Below are 22,500 nucleotides of genomic sequence, written 5' to 3'. Positions count from 1 at the left end.
ACGAAAAATTGTTCCCCTCACTATTAAGTTCCAACCCAAGACCAATCTTGCCCAAATACAACAACAATTTGGGCAGCAGGCAAGCTCATCACAAGCCACCCAAGTTGGCATAAAGCAGCATAGCGCTTCACCTGAAGTTCGATCATGATGGACACAAACAAGAGCTGAAAAAACTTCATATGGTCAGACGACCAAATGTGATTGATCAGTTATCGGACATCAAAGTGCTGAACAGTACAAACCAAGGGATTTCGTCGTAAAAATGTTCACTCACCAACGTCTTCTTCTTCTACAGAATAAAGTTCAAAAGCGATCCTGGTTGTTAATCACATGCTAGACCAATCCATAAACTGGATAAATGATTGCCAGAACAATGAGTCATTTCTGTCTCGCTGAGTTCAAAGAAGCGACGGTCAAGAGAGTCACAACAGAAGGCTGAGCGAATGTCCACCGATCTAACCAATCAGAATGTAAACAATTGGCGTGACGTCGGATAGCACAAGGATAGCACAGTTTTTCCCTCTCGCTGAATTCTGATTGGTCAGTTTAAATTTCAGTAGCTCTCACCGTATGCAAGGGGGCGATAGGAAATCAGAGTATCTGGAGATGCGCAGAACGTATGCGCAATAACAATAGTAGGCACCGTCCTTAAATTGGCGCAAAAGCGAGACGCCTGAAGGTCACATTCACATTACTGCTGAGAAAATCAACACTAAGAAACTAAAAACATTACTTTCGAGACCAACTATTTTCTTGGAAGAAAACGTATCACGCAGCAGTATAGAGATTCAAATGTAAAGCCTCATAGGGCAAAAACCATTGCTAAATGAATACTACAGGAACCGCCTGAAAGAGGCGTCCATTCAAATATGTACTCAAGAGAGAAAAATTATGACAAAGGCAACAGAAACCAGACCACGTACAAGGGAGTCGTGTAGGCCTGTCAACCCTTTTAAACACTTTCAAAGTTTGCCCTTTGATTGACAGTTACGTATTGAAATTCCCAAGTTCGAAGCGAACTTACGAAATTTACAACGAACTTCGCAAATCGCCTGTCAAAAGTTTTGTGAAATGCACTGTAAATAAAAGTCACAATTGGACCTTCCTTCTGCATGAATTTTTTTTCTTTACCTTCTTCTTTGCTTAAATTTGTTTTCTTAGCATTTTCCCTTGCATGAATTTTTTTTTTGTTTTTTTTCCCAATCCCGCCCATCACTTTGCTAATGGTCCGTCCCTAACGTGTGACCGCTGGTAAACCTTAAGTGTGAGGGACCGCGGGATCCCGCGGGATTGCGTCGACTTGCTGTTGGGAACCAGGCCCACGGCCTCGTGCTGAGGCTAAGAAACGATGGACCCTGAGAATGATACGTAGCTTGCTACGGATTCTGGGTAATTATTTGGCAAAGCGAAGAAAGCATGGCGGAGTATTTGGCGTCCATCTTTGGCACAGAGAAAGACAAGTAAGATGAGCGTAACTCTTTACTTATTTCTTATCTGCTTGAAAAGTTCACTTCAACATTCAAAAATCATTTAGCCAGCTTGCAAGTTGCGAGCTCTTACACTTGTTTAATTAAAACCCTTTCACTCCTGTAAGGGCCAATGAGACTTTTCGATTTTACTCTGTCTAACGCCAGACGATTTTACTCGTCAATGGGGAACCCCACAGGAGTGAAAGGGTTAAAAGCAAATCGCATATACGCAGAAATTTATGGTCAAATTATAATTACTTCTATCGAGAGACAGCTTACTCCATCTGGTACACGCATTCATCACGAGCAGATTAGACTACTGTAATGCTTTACTGTATGGCCTTCCCAAAGAACAAATAGCAAAGTTGCAACGGGTGCAAAATGCTGCCGCTAGAGTAATAATGGATGTTGGGAAGTATTCCCACATAACTCCGGTACTCTATGAGTTACACTGGCTACCAGTGCAAGCGTGCATTCAATTTAAGATTCTGCTATTAGCTTTCAAAGCCATTCATGGCCTCGCGCCAAGTTACATCAGCAATCTTTTATCTATTAAATGCAAGCCCTCGTATAATCTTAGATCCAACTCAGGCATTCTGTTGAAGCCACCAAGTGGGAAGATGCTTGTAACCTTGGGTGGGTGCACATTCCAGGCAGCAGCACCGCATTTGTGGAATGAGCTCCCATTACAATTACGTACTATTCAATCTGTAGATGTTTTCAAGAAGTTAATTAAGTCATTCCTTTTTGAACAATTTTTCCTTGATTAGCAGTTAAATATATGAATGTTATATTGCCATTTAGACTTGTGATCATCTTTTTAATTTTTAACTTATCATAAATATCCTTATTATTTTATTTGTTGATTTTATAGATCTTATTATGTAAAGTGCTATTGATCTTGTAATTGTAAATAGCGCTATATAAGCAATAATTTATTATTATTATTATTATTATTATTATTATTAATTAGCTTTTGCCCTTCATGAATCTTGCAAGATTTCTTGTTTTTGGAAACGATTTGGTTAAGGAAATGATTTTCATTGGGTAAAATTAGAGAATAGAACGTTTTGTGTTATGTGTTTACTTTTGAATGATCACTTTCATTGGAAACTGGGTCACATAATTTTCTTCTGTTTAGGGTTAATTGCTCTTTCTACTTCAAAATCGGTGCCTGTCGACATGGAGAGCGCTGCTCAAGACTTCATAATAAGCCCACATTCAGTCAGGTAACCATAATAGTTATTGCAAGGAATTGTAACATAAGCATACTCATAAGCGTACTCTACTGCGATTAATGAATAGTTTTATTGTGTTACAGTGAATTTTTTAAAATTGTTCTGTGAACAACAATAGCCCTTTTCACGGTTAGTTTTTCTCATTTGCATTACAATGTAATCTAACGTGAATGTGAGGCAATTTTGGGTTAAAACTACAAAATAGGCCGAGATTGCCTCACATACATGCTAGATTATATTGTAATGCAAATGAGAAAAACTAACCGTGAAAAGGGCTATTGCTTAGTAGTTTAAAGGGTTTCTGAGGTGCCTAGAACTTTATTTGGCAAGCCTTTCTTCCTTTGTGCTTGTCTGATTGGTGACTTTTCTGTTTGTGGGTTTTAGACAATTTTGCTGCAAAACATGTATCAGAACCCACAGAGTGCAGCACAGGTTGCAGATGGGACAAGTAAGTTTTTCTGTGTTCTTTAATCTTTGTTGTAAACAAATCCTGTTGCCATATTTTCCTTTGCCTTTATATCACTACTGCTGCTACTACTACCAGATCCATGACCACTGCCACTGCTAAATAGTTCTTGGAAGTTCAAGCGGCTTATGATGTCATTATGCAGGGTTAATACTACTAATAATATTATTGTAATCTTATTTTAGACCTTTGGAACTAAAATTCTGTCAAAAGAACAGTTAACTAACTACCTTTAAAATGTTAATTTTACAATGACTGCAAAATTCTTGCGGGCTCATTGGCCAATTATTATTGTCAATAAGCAGACAGACACATAAATTTATAATTTATGCATTTGAAAGAGTTTAACTTACGCAAAACTTTGTGAAATGTTTTTTCCAGAGAGTGAAGCAAGTTATGAATTTGGTCATGTCAGATTGAATAAAATGGAAGTTTATTGCATTTTTGTCTCGCATTCTTCTCGTGTTTTGACTTAATTTTGACCCCTCTGTCTTTTTGCTATTGTAAAAATACAAATTGATGTCAGTTTTTCATGCGTCTGTCCTGTTATTGACAATGAATGTCATCATAACATTGTCGAAATAGCTGTGGATCCACCCAGCTATAACCTCGTGGATCCACAGCTACTTTGACAACGTTATGACCAAATTCTTGATCGATAACAGGACAGACGCATGGGAGGCAAGTGCTCTCACCAATGTGCCACCCCTGCTCCTCTACTGACAGTATACATGTACAGAGTGCCATTTTTTGAATGATCAATTCCAAGTGAACACAGTGTATGCAGTTTTTCTTTTGGACAGAGAAACAGAGAACATTAAAAGTTACACAATTAAATCAGCCTTCAGCTCACATGGCCTTATTTTTTTCTTTTAATCTTGAACTTTTCGTTCTTTTGCACTCATGCGAGAAACAGCAATGTCTGCAGCAATCGTCATATCCTTGAGCTGTGCTGGTAATAATAGTAATCGTTGTGATCATAAAAATTATTATTAATCTGAGCACACATGCTCTACTTATTTGGGAGACTGAAATTTGAATCCAGTCCCATGAAATTAATGCAGATCAAATGGTGACTTGGTTTTTAATTTTGAAGGTAGCGCCATTTCTGATGTAGAAGCTCAGGAACATTATGACAAATTTTTTGAGGTTTGTGCACGTACATGTTAAAATATTTATCTGTTTAACGTAATGATAGTTTACTGCAAAAACGTAAACTTGAAAAATGATTTACTGTTTTATTTTGTGTATAGGATGTATTCCTGGAGCTGGAAGAAAAGGTGAGAAACATCAGAATTTGATGGGACAAGTACATTTACATGAAAGAAATAGGAAAGGAATGTGGTTGAACTCCACTATTTCAAACTCCATGTTGTCTGTGAAGTCAAATTCCCTTAGATTTGCGACAAACATACCACTTATAGTTTTCAGCTATTTACAATAATATTATGTACTGTTGTTTAACAATAATAATTGCTGTACGCATGTACCATGCGGCATCATCAACTTAGTTTTTTTTTTTGACTTAATGTGGTTTGTATGCAATGTCCCCTTGTCGTTGATCTTTGAACCCATTGACTCCCAGGGGTTCCCCATTGACATTGGCCAGTTTAGGCCGGTTTGGACGTCAAAAGGTTAACAGACTGTAAGATGATTTCTTACTGGCCTCTTCAGCTGGAGTGTGTATGGGAAAACATTTGCAAATCAGAAGAACATTTTTAGTTTAGCAATTAATGCAGCCCTCTTTAGCAACAATGTAGCTTATGGTAAGGAGGTACATGTTGTCAATTGTACAAGATCTAGGGAGCATACTTTACATGCAAGTCATTGCCCTCTACATGTAGGTTGAGGATGGACCTCCTTATCGTCTCCTTCAAATGAAATGTTGTTTATAATGTTGTAAAAGATTTTTCTACTTTACATTTCTGTTGTGTTACGTGTATTGCAGTATGGAGAAATTGAGGAGATGAATGTGTGTGACAATCTTGGTGACCACCTGGTTGGCAATGTGTATGTTAAGTTCCGCTATGAAGAAGACGCAGAAAAGGCTGTTAAAGACCTTGATAATCGCTGGTACAATGGTAAGGAACTTTTTTGCATTGATGTTGTTATGGTGTTGACACAACAAAATGTTACAGTTCTTATTCAACAAAATAACTTTGAACTGTGTCTCCTGTCATGTCGAACGCTGAAAGACACCTGTACAGATCTATGCCATTCAACAAGTGGAACATTGTTAAGTGAAAAGACAGACAAGTTTGTTGACACTGTAGCATTCAGCCCACATGATAACAATGCTACATTGTATGTAGTTACTGTTGGTTCCTGGCATAGGAGGTTACATTCCTACTGGCCTCAAGACAGTGCTTGAATTAAAGAAATCCATGTTGCCCCTGTTTCAAAATCTGGGCAACCAAACCTATAGATTATTTGGTTGCCCTGATAAATCCTTGGTTGCTCATTGGGAAAACCGCTTTAATTAAAGTGCATGCTGTGATAAAGCAATCACATTGCGATCGAGTTTGAATATCCCCTACGTAGCTCTTTTGTGTGCGCCTGTGGTTTTTTTGCGGAACTCTGGGTTTAAGTTTGGCATTTTCAAAACTGCCATCCTTGACCTACATGTTTGTGTTATTGTGTCTTGCTTTTTCCTATTTAACGATGTCTTGTAAAAGCTACAGATTTTTAAAACACAGGAAGTGCTCAGCTATGGCAAAGTAGTAATTATTATTAACTTCACAGTACTATTTGACATCGACATTAGAAACCTGACAAATGCATGTAAATCAGGTGTTGCTCATAATAAATCAATTTTCTATTTTTGGCTTCCTCTGGCAAGCGAGCTTTTTATTTTACCAAAGACTGATGTTTCAAACAACTGGACAGCCGCCAATTTTGAGCACTGTGAAGAGGCTAGCCCTTTTTTACAGTGCACATTGTACATGCACCTGGGCAAGAACATGCTGTTCAGCTTTCAGTAGCCCTACATTGGCTTTGTTGGATTTACTTGAGGATAAAGAATTTCTACTTTTCTGTCCAAACTCCCTTGTGACAAATTATGATGCATCCAAATATAATCACTAAGCAAACATGTGGTCTACTAATTAGGGAGGAGGCAGCTAATCAAATCTGTTTAAAGCAGATCATTTCACAGGATGTTGAGAGGACAAAACCGGTGTACTGTACCTGAAACCCTGCCTGAGAAAAGTAGAGAACTCCACCCACCATAATTCATTTTTATCATTATTGAAATGATTCTTTCCATAGGCCAGCCAATTTATGCTGAACTATCTCCAGTGACAGATTTCAGGTAATGAATAGCTCAGTGTTGATCTCCCCCTTCTGTTGGTGTCCATTGTTTGGCAGAGTTATAGTGGATCCAGGAGAAGCATTGAGCTTGAACTTGCTCTCTGAAATCGGTCTTCATGTGAAAGAAATTAACTCAGCTATTTAATCACTAAAACAACAACTTTTCTTTTCTACTTTTACATATGGTAGCAAGAACAACAACAATTCTTGCCTATAAAAGTGTACAGCAAAGTGCACATGCTACGGTAAGCCAACGTAGCAGATGGTTCATATTCTACATCACAGCGTACTTAACTCCATGTTTAGCTTTTGGTGTGATTTGTTCACAAAACTATAGCAGAAATATCTTGTTGACTGTTGCTTTCTTGGGCCATACTGTAATTTTTTTTCCTGTTCAATTTATTGTGCTTCACGTTCAGTTTATCAACTGAACTGGGAAAAAAATACTGTTCTGTTACTTACAGTAACAGAAAACTGGGGTGAACACAAAGGCACACTATAAAAGCCATGATACCTTAGGCATATTCACATGATTTGTCAATCAACTGTGGACTCACACACAGCTCTGTTATAATTTGTGCATCAATAAAGCCCCTTACCATCCCTAATGGAAATATGTCCATAGCATCATTGTTGTTATATAGATGGATATGGAAATTCTCTTCAAGTGTTGAAAAATATTTCTCAAGGGAGCATAGCGAACGAGTGAAATATTTTTCAACACAAGAAGAGAAATTTCGTATCTCCAAGCGGCCATGTAATATTCTATTTATTACATAAACACCAATGAAACACTAAATCATTCACAAAAGGCATCGAAATGTGCAATTTTCAAATGTTACCATAGCAACAGTGATCTTTTCACATGTGAAAATAACATGTTATCTTCATGTGTGAAGATGTCATTTTTTCGCGCAAAAGCTCACTTGGTACATGTCATCTGGAAACATAAGGAATTGTAGTTGAGAGGATGCCACAACAATGGTTTGTTCATGTAACCTTGCAAACAAATGTAAGGAGTAGCTATGGTTGTTAGGACTGTTGTTTCAGTTCCTCCAAGGGATGTACAATGTACAACAAAAAATAATTATAATTTAATGAGTTAAAACCAAAGATCATTATTTTGAAGACTAAAATAAATTTTATTTTTCTCTTGTTTTTAGAGAAGCATGTTGTAGACAGTATGAAATGGGGTAAGTTAAAAAATTGTTATTTATTGTTATGATCTCATGGTAAAGGAGTTCCACATTACAAAACAAATTTTGATCTTAGAACTGGTGGTTAACTGAAGTTTTTTTCCTGAATCTCCAAAATAATACGACATAACTTCTACAACACTATTTATCTTTTATTCTTTTTAACAGAAATTCTCTTGTTTACAATCAGAACTAAAATCTTGCTAATTCTTGCCAAGAGAGGCCTTGGACGTGTATAATAATGATTTTGATGGCATCAATAATGCCACGAAACTGAATAATGGCTCTGTGCCCATTTGAAATTATTTTGTATCCATATCTTTATTGCATATCCAACACCATCAGTTGTTTTCGGATCTAGTAAAGTAAATTTTCTTTTGAAGTTTTTGACAAAATCTTGTTTGCTTGCTTGTTTTTTGGATCTCTCGGTATTTCCAGGAACTAGCAACTAAATCAAATCATTTGAGAGGTAGTAATACTCGATTGCCAGTGTGCCAAGTAATCCATTGTGGTCTCGAATCAAACGAACTTAGTGGAATTTCTTCCCCACAAACGTACTTCATAATTAATAGGTAGGTTAAGCATGCGATGTTATTGAGCCACAGACAGACACCAGAAGTTACCTAACGTCTTGCATGCCGTGGTCTCCCAGATTTCTAAACTAATTGCCTCTAATTGTGAGAAGATACTTAGCAATATAAATGTGGTAGCATCAAGGCAAGTGATTAGTGAGTATACATGTGTATGTAATCGCGTGAGCGTGAGAGCAATAATTATTAAGGATTAATTTCACGCATATTTTCAAAATACAAGTGAAATTAACCCTTAATTGCAGGAGACACACTTAGGATTGCATGTTTATCACATAAAGGGCAAAATTATTGAGGGAAGCCTGTTCATTGCTGCGACAAATGACAACCAACTCGCTCCCATTCAGTTAGAGTTCGATTCAATAAATCGTTGCTGTCAACAGAACTGTGCTTAAAATGTATTTTATATGTGGACAAGTGAGTAGTTTAATCTGGAAGAAGATTCTCTTGTAACTTGCTTGCTCTGGATAAGCAACTGTTAAACAATCAGGATCAAGTAATCATGCCCTCTTGATTACCAAAAGTGCTTTTGTGATTAAGGAAAAATGCCCTCCGTCTCAGCCAATCAGCATTCAGTAATTTTGCCCCGTATGTGATAACTCCTAATAATGTAGCCTACAGCCTGTAACTTTGTATTGAATTAACTACTCCTTACACATTATCAAAGTTTGTGGAGCCTCTCTGATTTGTTGATCCCCTCTGTTACGCAGTGAATGCACCCGAGGAGGTTTTTGTAACTTCATGCATCTGCGACCCATCTCCCGGGACAGCCGGTAAGCCCGACTGCTTTACTCATCTTAACCAATTTGAAATCTAGTCTTCTTGTGTATTCCTAGAGAATGTACTCGTGGTGGGTTTTGTAACTTCATGCACATGCGGCCCATTTCAAGAGAACTGCGGTGAGTTTGTTCGGCTTCATGTTAGGGCTAGAACGATACTCCACTAGTGCTTCGGTGGACCGCGATATTTCCTCCGACGATACGAATTTCTGTGTTAGTACAAGATAGCGCGATGTGAGGATAGAAGTGATACATCGTCAAATTGGTTAACTCACTGTCTTGCCAAAGTTCTGTATTTGCCATAAAACTGGCAAATACATTTGCCATAAAAATTACAAAACTGTAGGAGTCTTTCTCATGACGTCACTGCAGTAAGGTTGAGGTCGCCAAGAAAACGACGGATATGTTAATGTTTCCGACTAATCCAACGAGAATTGAACGCAAATTGTACCAAGATAAATGAGATTTGACCGATCGGGCTTATGTATTCCTGAGGGAAGCGGAAGTCATCTTCGTTTTACCTTGAAGATGACTTCCGCCAAGGGAAGTTGAAGACTACTTCCGCTTGGGATTTCGAAAGGTCAGTCACAAACCACACTCCTTCCCAGACTACACTCACCTGGATGATCGGTCTTTTAAAGGACAAAGGAAGATGTTATTCAAACAAACACAATAAGTCTTTCATAATCCTAACTGACAGTCGGCAGACTAGTTGGCCATTTTACAAGCGCAGACTAGAAGCTAAACAGAGACTACCTAAATTGTAGAGCACCTTCAGCTAGTGGTGAGAGCACGTCTTGAAACTTGGAACTCCGGATTGCTCCTAAACCACTTAACTGCGCTAGCGACCATTCGAGGTTAAGAGACATTTTAATTCTTATGCAAACACTGTATTTTCAAAATAACTGATTTAACGCTGAAGAGGTCTATCCTTGCACAAGGTAGCGAGGAATATATAAATGCTGCGCAGATTCTTGAAATTAGTTCAAGTTATCGCCGAAGTATCGTTTCTGAACCGTATTGAAGCCTTTGTATCGTATGGTGAGAAGAGGTATCGTTGTAGCCCTACTTCATGCAGGGATGGGGTGGTATGTGATCTTGCAAAGCCAAGAAAGGAGAGAACCGCAATGTGTTAATCGTCGTAAGGAATTGCGAATATTACTTCATGTAAAATGCAAGGAAGTATCGCAAGGGGTTTTAGTCAGGTGGGTGGCATTCAATGTTGACCACTTTTTCACCCTGTAATTTCGATGAACCGATGATTGACGCAGCCCTGTTCTGTTTTGGAGTAGGGTTCTCGTTCGTGGTTTCTTTGGTATGCCTTTCTGTCCGTCGTTATTAAAGTCAGTCCTCGGAAGCGTTCTTATACAGTAGCCACGTCCTTTCCCGACCATTCAGGGTCCGTTTTTTTAAACAACTAACGACATCACGTGTATTTGCAACTACACACATTGTGTGGAATATCAGATCAGCTGTCTTCAATTCAGCACCCTGGGTGATTGGTTCAAAAGTGACGTCACAGTCGGTTTTGGCAAAACTATCTGTTGTAACTTGCGTGCACGCAGGTTTCCGTGCTTAGCAAAGCCTGCTCAGCGGCCACACCCCTTAGAAATACAACTCTAGCGGACACTCTTGCACCTGCTCAAATATCGCAGTCAAAGCTGGCTATATGCAGCGCCGGCCGCATGTAGTTCCGTTGTTGCATTGGGATTGGCACATTTGATTGTTTGTATCTCTTGATTGGCCCAAGGGTTTAACTGGTTTGGTAAATCGGATCACACCACATAAAATTACAGCAGATCAAATGTAACGGTGGTTTTTAGTGAGAGGGAACAAGCCGGAGTAGCTGGAGAAAAACCCCTCGCAGCCGAGCAGCCCGTATGCGTGATGACGTCTGACTAGCTAATTTCACCACGAAGCTTCGATTTAAAAAATCAAACTTGTAAATTTTAGCATGAGTTGAATCCCAAAGGAACAGACTTGTTAAGAAAACCCACGTGCGAACATTATTTTATGTCCAGATGATGTAAACAATTTTATGCAAACGAGGCTTGGCGGTGAATTTTTTAGCATATGACGTCATGTTGAGCACTGCAGATGACGTTTAGTCATCCGGGACAACCCTGACAACCTATTGACAACCCCGGGGACCAACCCTGCTTCCCTGAGCCCACCCTGCTCCCCCTAATCAACCGAAAACGACTTTAATGTTTCAATAAATTCCTTCTATAGGCGCGAGTTGTACGGGCGCAATCGCCGCAAGAGAAGGTTTGTATATTTCTTCTGGTTTGATTTTTATTACGAGCTATTGACACTGGTAACTATTTCTGTGCAATTTAATCCGCGTTTTGCGCAGTATTTCATGCGCAGCCAAAGATACAGGGACTTGAAACCGACTCAGGCAAAGACGAGATTGTGGCGATCTCCATCTTGACGATGTGAAAACACGCGACAGCTGGAAAATCACAGTTGTTAATCCCCACTCGGGTCGCATTCAAAACTCGCCGAGAATCGCCTGTGGCCCTTCTGCAGAAACTCTCGGTTAAATGTGTTTCCTGGTTAAGAGGAAGCACAAATTTAGGAATAAAGGGGTGAGAGGTCAGTACAGGCGAATTGAACTAAAATTTCGGAGGTACTGGTAGTTGTTCCGTGGAAGCCAACGTTTCCCTTCTGGCACAAATACCTTTAAGACACCAGTGTTATTCTTTAGCGTATGCAAGATTTTTTAATTAATTTCAGAGGGGCTGGTGGAGCCGGTGCAGCGGGTGCGAAAGAACCATCTCCACGGTTTGTACTATAGTCGAGATCAACGCTTTTGTTATTTGAAAAACAGTGCTTCATTGACATTTTTTTTTCTGTAAGACAAACGAAAACTACTGTATGTGTCAGAAACTCGAAGGAGCGTCCCCTGGAAGTAGTTTGGACACGCGAAAGTTGAAAAGGCGTGCGGGGGAAAGCGCAAATAAAATGCTTGCATCGCTGATACGTCTTGCAGAATAAATCAGCTTCTCCTACCTTCAAAATCGTTCATAACAGTCAATCAAAAACGAAGTTTAGAAACACTACATTTGAAGACACTGGCTTTCAAATAATGAGAGACAAGTAGTTATTATACCACGTCTTGCATTCAATTTCCCTACTAGCAGAGTGTTCATTTCAACTCCCTCTGATGCAACCGGCCGCTGTCTACGATCATGCAACAAGCAAATTAGCTTTCATACTCGGGGCTTCATAAGTTTTTTCAAACTTACCCAAGTAGAGTCGATCACCTGCAAACGGGTACCGAATGCAAGGTGACACCGCTCATGTGCGTGACATTTTATATTTTTTGGCTTGGCAAAGCGTGACCATACGAGTGAAATTTTCCGTTCCTTGGTATTAAAACATCAACAAAAAAAGAGATTCTTCTAGCTGGGACGAGGTCATAAGAGTGCAAGGTCGACGTAAAATGAAACTTGATAAAGAAACGCCAAGAAGTAGCGTCTAACATTTCAAAGTGATGAAAGGAAAAAAGTCGGTGCAAAATAAAGATTGTTTGATCAAGTTCGAAATAACTGCTTCTAAAATAGGCGAATTTCGAATTGTGCAGCAACAAAAGAACAGAGTCGAGGCTCAGGGGAATAATTAGCATTTTATTTTGTTCAAAACAAACGAAAATGCAATTATTCTCCTGAACCTCGACTCTGTTCTTTTGTTGTTGCACAATTCGAAACTCTCCTATTTCCCTCTCCGTGAACGGACCGTACTCTCGACCCCTTTCCCTTTTCCCTTTTCCTCCACTGTAACACGACAGCTGTCCTCTCTTGATGTGTCGACTGTTTGTTTTGGAAGGGAGAGGGGGAGTGATCCCTGGTAGTTCTTGCTGGTTTCTAACTCTTTCTAATGTTGATACACGCATTATTTGACAAAATGTAGAGGCCCTCAAGTTGTCGATGATGCTTGGCAAGTAAAAAGCCTTGGCAACATTGAGATACATTCTTGGCATTTCTTGTATACACTCCTCTCATTTATTGCAGTGTTTATGGCGTTCCAGTCTTCTTTTTGCCCTTGAGTGGGTCAAAAACACAATTTCCAATAATGGCTTCAGTTAAATTTAAGGCTCATAAAATGTTTTGAAAATTCTTGAAATTTAAGTATTCTTAAAAAAATGTCTTTCCTCAGGTCTGCTTCCAACTCTCCTCCGTACACTCGCCGTTCTCGCTCCAGGTCACCACCTCCTCGACGTCGTTCCCGTTCCCCTCCCCGCCGAGACAGGTCACGCTCTCCTCCCCGCCGTGACAGATCGCCGCGTGAAAGAAGAGGCCGGCACTGAACGGATGGCAGCCGTCAATCAGCGATTTTCATATAACCCGCAATGCATCTTTTTCCCCACAAAATTTTTCATAAACTGTTGTCAACCATTCCCAAGTGCATTTTAAAACAATAAGTTAATGCAAAATTTTGTGGGGAAACCAAAATGCATTGCGCGTTATATGAAAGCCGACGATTGTATTGTGTATTGAAAACCATGCAGAGTGTGCTTCTTTTGCTCTTTTTAAAACAAACATTAGAGTGTCTTTGTTTCGAGTTTTTCGAGAAAGGATGAATCTTAAGTAACTGTTATACTGATCAAGAGCTTTTTTCCTGGACTGCAAGTGATGAGTTGCACGCCCACATTATAATTAACACCATGAAGTGTCCCTTGAAGTCTAAGCGTCAACTGCATATTGACGAGGAGTAGGAGGAATAGGATTAACGTAGGCGTTCGGCTTTGTATTTTTAAGTCGGGTTTCTTGACCTTTTTATTTTCACTTAAATTGTTGAGTCAGACACACTGGGAAGTATACACTTCGTGAAACTTCGTGAAACTTACCAAGTTTGGTCGGCATGTTTCTCAGTCTTCGCAATCCTTTACATAACATTGGGAGGTAAAAGTAGCTGTCTTCGTTGTTTATTTATTCGTCGGATAGCTTGAGTTTGGGGGAACATCTATCGAAACCGATTGTAGTGGAATGAGGTAATGATAACACTTTCACGTTTTTAAGTTTACCTAACCTCAAGCAACTTTTTCTACGTCGACAAAGTGCCTTTCTCCTTGAGATGTCACTTCAAATAGGCCTCACAGTTCACGACAAGTTGACGTAACTGACTGTCATTTGCACCATCTTCGACCAAGTCTGAGACATGCGTTCGGAAATGACGTCACTATGTGGTTAAACTGTTTGTGCTGCCATCTAAAGACAATACCCATTTCGCTCTCGTCACGTGTTTTCTGAGTTAAATGGAGAATTTTCAGGAATAAAATAGAAAAGTATGTTTTCAATTGGTGACTACGTTTATCTTAAAAGAGCATTTAACATTTGAGACTAAGGTCCTCCACAGACACGTACGAGGCAAGTTGTTATCGACGACTGTTTATGTTAGAAAATGCGTTTTATTTTTACAAGCACAAGGATCGAAATTTTTCGTTTTCTTGTGCTTGCGTCGCTAAGGGCCTATCCAAACGGGAAGTGTTTGGCGACTAAACAACATCAAACGTTGTTTGGTGAACAAGCATTTAACCGTTTGGCCACCTTGTTTGGTGCTGTTTGATCGTGTTTGAGAAAATATGAAGGCCATGAAACATTCAATCAAACAACTTTTAAAAGCCGTTCTTTTGTTCTCGTGTTTGATGGGCGAAGTTTCGTTCATTTGGACAGCTGTATCAAACATGTTTGGCGCGCGCATGCGTACCACGCTTGCTTAGCCTTAGCCTCTTGTATCCACGTGTGTTTTACGTATTTCTGACCCATAGTCCTTTGGTTTTGGAGTGTGATCGGAGTTAGATCAAACATGTTTAATCGTTTGGCCACTCACTTCAACATCAGCGTGTTTGGTCACCAAACATTGTTTGATGTTGTTGAACCGCCAAACATTTCCCGTTTGTCCCGGTCCTATTGAAAACCAGGTTTCCTTTTATACACCGTATCATTCCAAAGTGGCCGCCATATTAGTATTCTTTTGTTTGATTGCCATCACCGCAAATTGGCCCCTTTTGGCCTCGTTCAAGGTTAAATGTTCTCTTGAATTTTAGGGTGCGCTCGATTGACCGTATTCCGGAATAGAAAATACAAATCCTTCGTTTTTATGGAGATTCACATTAAAATTGTCAAACACCTGCTTAAATCATCACTCCGCGTATTCTTATTCCGGAATAGGGTCAATCGAACGCACCCTTACATTTGAAAGCGAGGCCAAAGGGCCAATTTGCAATCAAACAAAAGAATACTAAAATGGCGTCCATTTTGGAACAAGAGGCTACGGGTAGCCTAACTTTGTTCGAAGGAATTTTTACCCAATAATTTTTTTTTATGTTAAAATATCTTGCTTAATAGCCAGTTCAATTCCGTAGTCCGAAGTATAAAATCCACATTCCGTGACCCAACCATATGGTTATGTGCGGTCGTAGAATAGCTCTTCACATTTAAAACTGTTGTTAACGGCTTTGACTCCAATCAAAACCAGTAAGCAGATGCTTTACAAGTTTCTACGATGGTATTTAAAAATGCTTAATTTTTTCTAACAATACCAGGAGAATTATGAAATTATATAATTAGCCCGGTAAGGTATGTTACCGAGTGGTACAATGACCGGATGTTGCATTGCGTGCGACGAAAACACAAAAACTCGTTTCCGGTCACGCGCAAATTGTGCGCATATTTCCCAGTCACTCTGGCGCGTAGCCCTCCGTGGTTTAGTGGCTTTGAATTATTACCGAGTCATTCTCGTCCTTAGCGTTGGCTTTTCCCGTTGACAACCACAGTCCGTTATTTGCGGACGTTGCCAGGGTCCGTGTTCTTGGTGCTGACCAAAAGAAAAGCGGACTCTGGGGACGAGACTGATACCGAGTTCGAATCCGACTTTGGATGCTTTCTACGAGACAAAGAAATCTTACGCATTAGCAGCCGCAGCGCGAGCCCCCCACCCAAAAAAACAAACAGTTATTTTAAAAAGGCCAACGTCTAAAAACGGAGTCGAATCTTGGACCTGCTTCCACGAGTCCTACATACCTCAATTGTTTAAACATCCGAACTGGTAATTCGGGTGTCGTGAGTTTAGGAGCACCCGGGATTTTTTCCGAGTGTCCCGGAATCGCCATCGGAGAAAATTGGCGTTTACTTAGAGTTAAATAAAACACAGCAGCAGAAGACACAGTCGACGTAAAACAATCTTTGCGTCTTCCAATGGTTTTAAAGTTCAAAGCTTTCGGTAAAGTGGCCGCCTAAGGCCAAGGAAAAATGGAACGTTTTCCTTTTTACGGGGGGAGGGGGGGGAGATGCTACGGGAGCTTCTTTCTTTGGCCGTGGTCTCACTTCCCCCGAAAAAGAACGCCTGGTCACAGATTACTTAAAAATAAAGTATTCAACGGATCCCCTCGAGGACAGTTCCAGTCGGTAAATAAGTGACCACTGTATTTCTTTTATAAAACGTTTATTAATATGTTTTACTGTGAAGACTCCCCTTGCCTATATATTTATTTGGTATACTTTTAAATCCGAGGAACTCATTGTCCATTACAATAATCAAGAATATACTTTATATGTCTAGTTCAGGGTCTGCTAATGAGAGAGGTGTTTTGTTGACAAGACTGCAAACCGTCGTTATTTCTCACTTTCTCCTTTAAGGGCGGGTGAATGTTTGAACGTCCGAAACATTAAGTGAATCCACATATGAGGTTCACAAACACTCCCCTTTTTCACAACAGAGATCTTTTCTCGAACGCGAAAGAAATTCGACTTTTTTGCAGTCTACAGCTTCAACGATTTCCGTAAGTACCAAGACATAACCAAGGCATACTATTACGAAATAATTTCCAAAAGTTAGTTGTCGACAACACTGAAAACTGTTTTTACAAAATTGATGATGACCTTTATATATAAAAAATAACGTATGCTGTTTAAACCACAATTTAAGTAAAATAGTTTATCAAAGCTAAATGGGCCTTAAACAATTATAATAGTTTGCTATTAAGTATCGAAGAAAAATTCTCTGAAGTATCGAAACCCCCGGGTCCATCCCGTTTACGTGAAAACCTGAGCGGCAAAAGTGACCACGTGACCATGTTTTTCCCGCCATTTTCTACGTTCGCCGGCTGCCGCTTGCCGTTTCTACGTGAAAGTAGGTATTTTCGCGTTTGCCGTATGCGTGAAGTTTCTTCTTCTACATAAGTTGTTTGCTGGAAAACCATTTTCAGGTATGCCAAAGGAGGAAAATAAGGTGTCATGGTTATAGATAATCATAACTAACTCTTTGCCGCACTTTTCTTCATGAACTCACATTGACTCTCTGTTGACCGACAAAACAGCTTCATCGAAGCTCTCGAAATTTGAAGGGGAAGGGTTTTCATTTCATACAGCGTCTTTTTTCTGCAAACAATGTTTAAAAAGACTGCGAGTTTTGTTTTTGCTTGTAAGTAACTATAAACTAAATACTCGAGTTGCCGTGGGTCACGCGAAGCTAACGTCTCAACCTTCTCTCTATTTCACGTGAAACGTGAAACGGCAAACGTCGCTGACGTGGACGTGATGCTAAATCTCTGTTATGGTATGTTCAGCAACTTGAAGTTGAGCTTGTTGTGATACAAGCCGAGTGGCAACAAGCTGGTATTTACACAAGAAAACCGATTTGGTATGTATCAAAACGAGGATCACTTCAGTTTGGCTTCTATTCGGATACCTGGTCACTGGGCAAGCAACTGGAAGACGGCCTATATCGCGGTGGCCAATTTCGCGCCAATTTTTATCCAATCAGAGCCAAAAGAAAATCTGAATCAATTAACCATTGCACAGTTAAGTGCTCAGCTACCTAGCCTTCTGATGAAGGCTTGGGTCCAGTTGTTTAAAAGACAAACATTTGCTTCGGTCAAAAAAAACGGCGGCAGATCATTGGAATGACCAAGAAAACACAATGTGAAATGACCTATGGAAAGTACTCTTTACAAGGGCACTCCAATATAACAACTCTAGAACCAATTATAACTTCAGCTGCAAGCATTAACAACACTGATCTCTGATTAATATTATATCTGAGAAAGACACATATATACATGATAATGATCTCTGATTGATAACTATTTACAGCGTTGGGCTTAAAAACGAACATTTAAGGAGGCTAAAACCAGTACTGTTTAGATGGGTTCATTCTATACAATCGGTTCACGTAATGGCAATGTTGCGGCACCGTATAAAACACCAATAATTGCTTAAAGCTACCAAAATAACACAAAGAGTTCTCAAAATACAACCTATATTTCGACTTCAGCGCTCATGTCTCAAAACCAAACTCGGTCACAACCAATTTCCGCGCGGCTACTACCTTCACAAGTGAAAATTATAAAGGTGGCTCCAAATCCGTCCCAGAAAATTTGTTTTCACTTGGCAGAGGCTTTAGCCTGCTAACTAATTTCCAGAAATAAAAATTGTGAGGCCTTTTTTTAAACTGGTTTGAGGCACCATACGCCAATCTCCTAATGGCCAATGCGAGTTTCTGTCCCTTCTTCTTTGTCTATTTTCTTGATTTAACGCAATTTAAGGGTTTTTTGTCTGCCTAGGATTGTCACTAAAATCTAAATTACCTCATATTGCGAGAGGCAACCCGAACAACAAAGAATGGGAACGACAACACACTATGGCAATGAAGTGAGGCTTTTTTACGCAATTTTCCGCATAATTGAATTTTTTAATCTATATCCGATGACTCTTAAGGTTCGTATGGGCCGATTTACACGGTACGAATTTTGTCGCGTGCGACAACGACTTACGACAGGCCCACGACATAATTTACGATTGTTGTGTACGTCAGAAAAAATGTCGTAGCATTATAGAACATGTTTTAAAACGCTGCGACAAAAATCGCACCGTGTAAATCGGCCCTATAGTTGCTCTCAGCTTCAAGAAGCCCAGGCTCAGAGTGAGCACTGAGCCTGAGCTGCCTACGCACACGGTCAGACAAAAATATAGGTGCCGTTTATCGAAAAGAGCCAGGACGGTTTTCACTTTTCAAAGTTATACTCTGGTTTAATTTTTTGGTGGATAAATGTAAAATATAAACTTTGATAACCGTTAACTTTTCAATTAAGATGTGTATCTTCTGATAGCCTGCAGAATCTAAAGGAGAAATAATAAATAAATCAAGAGCTGCAAATAGAGGAGAACGCAAAAACAGTGACAATTGTAGGTGTAGGTGCTCGGCTTTGGGGTTGACCTCAGTCTCGACCACACAGCTCTTCTCTTGACTGAGAGAGAGAAGAGCTCTGGGGAACCCTGAAACAAAGGTCGTGTTCTATTGGGATCAACCGTTTTTAGTTGGTTGAGTTGGTAGGGTTTTTTCGTGTTCTATTGGGAAAAAACCGTTTTCGGTTGGTTTGGTTGATCAACTTTTTCAACCGCCATCAAACTAGGTTGAAACGGTTGAAAAAGCATTGGCAGCAACCGCTGTCGTTTACGCGGGCCATTTAAAGTCGGCCGCGAGCTCCTGCCGTGTTGCTTTCAGGCCTCAACTTGTCAACGCTGAGAAGTCTGGTAATAACAGGAACCCATGACCCGGAGCCTACAGCTCCCATACTGGGCCTATGTAACGGCATTTTTACAGACCGATCTATTTTTAGACTATCTTTTCCGGAAAAAACAAGGCAGTTCCGGTTCGGTGACCCTATGACGTCAGCTTAATTTCTTGTAATTAGTCATCGGGCTCCTGTGGGAGTCTCATTAGCGGGAAATTCAATCTAAAAATAAATCGTTCTGTGAAAACGCCGCGACACGAACACAGAAGAGTTGTAGGCTCCGGGTCATGGGTTCCTGGTAATAACTATTCCCAGGAGCTACCGTGTTTCAACCGAAAACGGTTGGAAAAGTGTTCTATTGGGAAACCTCAAGTGCTTCAACCTTAACCGGTTGCGGTTGAAACGGTTGATCCCAATAGAACACGACCAAAGTGTCTTCTCATTGGTTTTCGTGAAGAATAATCAAAAGCGTCTCTAATTGGTGCATTCATGTTAGCACAAGGAGTGAGCAGGCGCTGTAAGGTTCAAATAGCCAATATTTGGCTATAACAACCCTACGGCGCATGTCCTTCTACATAGAGTTTCCCAGAGCCTTGGGTCGACCCGAGGCTCTGGTGACGACAATGGGGTTGACCTGAGCTTGAATATCTTTTAAGAATAGAATTCTAACTTTTTATGGGCAACATGGCTATCAAACATTCGAAAATAATAGACCAGACAAGAGAAAGATAAAAAAGGGGTATATTGTTCAGAGGAGTTGGGGTTTTTGTTATAAACGCCCATCATAAAGAGTCGTCAAATTGGCATTTGTTAAAGCGTCTTTATAAGCCAGATATAACAATATAATTCTTAGTGCCCTTTTCTGGATTCTTTCTACTTGGTCTGAAAGATACACAGGAAAGAAAGTATGGAACGGGGTTACAACTGACAAGCATATTTTAGTACAGATCTTACACAAGCACAATAGACTTAAATCACGCAGAATGATCGTCCGGCAACACCGGCGTGCTTAAGTTGTTTAAGGAGATAAAGCCGTTGATATAGTTCTAATGTGGTGTTTTCGATATCATCGTTCCACCTCAGATTATCTCTTATGAAACGCCAAGACCTCTATTCAACTTCGAATTGCCTGTCATTTGCTTCGAAGGGATTGATGACCCCACTAACTTCCGGTTCGGTCCAGTCCGAAACCGAACTAACTTTCGGTTTTAAACAAAACTAACTTCCGGTGGCCGTCCGTGGCTCTAAAACGTTAAGTGATTAAGCTCCCTATTTCCGGGAAAATGCGAACGGTAATTGACAATACCGGCCCATTAAACGTGAAATATTTTAGCCTGGGCAACAAAAATTATGAGCGTCCGAAAAGCCGACGTTCGAATTCTTAATTGCGCAAAAGATTGGATGAATGCATTAGATATGTCTTTCCTGCAATCAGCCACATTCATTGCGCTTGCTAAGGAGGGAAGAATTCTGCTCACCATTCTGTGATGATCCTTCGGAATACGCATTCTTGTTAATTCTTCTTCGTTTAAGTCAGCGAGGAATACAAAATCATCGAAGCCGTCATCAAGAAGAAGTTTCGTATACTGAGGAAAGCCGATTCTCTGCATCAGCTCTTGAACTGTTCGAGGTTTGGATTTCTAAAGACACAAAATACAGTCATCGAAAAAGAATTCCACCCCATTTCCATCATTTATTTAATCAACATCGTTGCTATGGTCACCACCACCGTCATTATCAACATCACCACCATTAACATTAACGAAATCATCTTTATCGCCGTCACCATCATCAGCACCACCGTTCAACATCATCGTCATCATCAACATCATCCCGTCACCATCATCATCAGCATCATTATTAACATCATCGTCACCATCAAATATACATCATCGAAAATCATCATTATCGCCGTCATCATCATCGTAAAAGCGTTCTTTTCGCATCTCATAACCCCATTCATCTGGGTAACAGAGCAAAGTGTGGCTATCGTTTGCCTGTTTTCCCTTTCACGCCATTATTCGCACGCCCAGAATGCGAGTTGTTCAGAGCAGGTTTACAAACTCTTGGCTGCAGGTGGAATAAGACGAAAACCCAAAGGTTGCCATGACAAACAACGCGCTTCAGTGCTAACCCTGTTTCAAACTAGTCGACAAAAACGCTTCGGTTGCACGAAAACGCTTGTCGCGCAGGACCGAGGAAAATAAAAGTCCCGAAAACTTTTCGGCTCATTTATGAAACTGCCGACCGCTCGTTTTGGAAAGTCAATCTTTTAACATGTTTTAAAGGTAATAAAAAGAAAAATGATTGTGAAGTTTGATGACTTAAATCCTTTCCGTTCTTGAGATACAAAGGAAATTGTGACACCCGAAAATGGCCCCTAAAGTTTCGGGACTTTCGAGAAACGGGCCCCAGAAATGGAGAGAGGATGAAACAGTACCTTTTCAGGCAGCGGCGGGGGAGCCTTGGTAATAGATTCCTACAAAAATTTGAAAAAAAACACAATCAATCCATTAGGCCATTTGGTTGATACGCCTGTCACGTTCCACAATGTCATTCCTTTCGGGGCAATAACTCATTACTCAGCAAAATATAGGCCAGTTAATAAAGCAACGTAACCAGCCTTTAAGAAATTTAAGTCAAAGAGAATAAAATGGGACTTGAATTCACAATCGTGCCATTGCGCTAAACCCCATAGCTCCATGCGATTGCGCTATCAAGCAAACTGAGAAAGGGCCCATTGAAATTTCGTAAATAGAATGCAAGTACACCGAGTGATATTATTATCTCGCAGGCAGTACGCACGCTATGATTGCCTAATTTAGGGGGCAGTACGGCTTGTTGTTCGGCCCTCTAAAATTGTAATTTTTATGCAACATTTTCTAGCAAGTGTTTCGTGTTGTTTACGTGAAATAAACTCGCCAAACTGTTTGA

General features: G+C 40.1%; 2 protein-coding genes across 5 annotated transcripts in view; one reads left to right on the top strand and one right to left on the bottom strand.

The window, feature by feature from the left end:
* Positions 1 to 1,371: 1,371 nt before the first annotated feature.
* LOC138028631 (splicing factor U2AF 26 kDa subunit-like) lies at positions 1,372 to 14,349 on the top strand. 2 transcript variants are annotated; one of them, XM_068876228.1, is made up of 12 exons: positions 1,372 to 1,460; positions 2,611 to 2,698; positions 3,092 to 3,155; positions 4,270 to 4,322; positions 4,427 to 4,453; positions 5,122 to 5,254; positions 6,441 to 6,483; positions 7,646 to 7,675; positions 9,105 to 9,167; positions 11,280 to 11,315; positions 11,787 to 11,834; positions 13,209 to 14,349. In XM_068876228.1, the coding sequence occupies exons 1-12, from the start codon at positions 1,417 to 1,419 to the stop codon at positions 13,357 to 13,359; spliced, it is 780 nt and encodes a 259-aa protein (XP_068732329.1). In that variant the 5' UTR covers positions 1,372 to 1,416; the 3' UTR covers positions 13,360 to 14,349. The 2 variants fall into 2 exon arrangements, with proteins under 2 accessions (XP_068732329.1, XP_068732330.1); XM_068876229.1 differs by lacking the exon at positions 9,105 to 9,167 and adding an exon at positions 8,979 to 9,041.
* Positions 14,350 to 19,005: 4,656 nt separating this feature from the next.
* The window catches only part of LOC138030076 (phosphatidylinositol 3,4,5-trisphosphate 5-phosphatase 2-like), a 60,497-nt gene continuing 57,002 nt past the window's right edge, over positions 19,006 to 22,500 (bottom strand). For all 3 annotated transcript variants that reach the window (XM_068877931.1, XM_068877932.1, XM_068877933.1), the window contains 3 exons: positions 22,007 to 22,045; positions 21,045 to 21,206; positions 19,006 to 19,171 (listed from right to left, as the gene is read on the bottom strand). In XM_068877931.1, the coding sequence (XP_068734032.1) occupies positions 19,139 to 19,171; positions 21,045 to 21,206; positions 22,007 to 22,045 (234 nt within the window). In that variant the 3' untranslated portion in view covers positions 19,006 to 19,138. The remainder of the gene's footprint in view (positions 19,172 to 21,044; positions 21,207 to 22,006; positions 22,046 to 22,500) is intronic.

The sequence above is a fragment of the Montipora capricornis genome, chromosome 13 (genome assembly GCF_036669925.1).
Source record: "Montipora capricornis isolate CH-2021 chromosome 13, ASM3666992v2, whole genome shotgun sequence".
Lineage (NCBI taxonomy): Eukaryota > Metazoa > Cnidaria > Anthozoa > Scleractinia > Acroporidae > Montipora > Montipora capricornis.
The sequence above is the reverse complement of the archived record's forward strand: the minus strand, read 5'-3'. Positions and strand labels throughout refer to the sequence as shown.

What these genes read in the sequence shown, in the direction of transcription:
- LOC138028631 (XM_068876228.1), top strand. Translation starts at nt 1,417, where the DNA reads ATGGCGGAGTATTTGGCGTCCATCTTTGGCACAGAGAAAGACAA. An exon ending in TGTAGACAGTATGAAATGGG is followed by an intron (nt 7,676 to 9,104) that starts GTAAGTTAAAAA and finishes GTGTATTCCTAG; the next exon opens with AGAATGTACTCGTGGTGGGT. An exon ending in GCGAAAGAACCATCTCCACG is followed by an intron (nt 11,835 to 13,208) that starts GTTTGTACTATA and finishes GTCTTTCCTCAG; the next exon opens with GTCTGCTTCCAACTCTCCTC.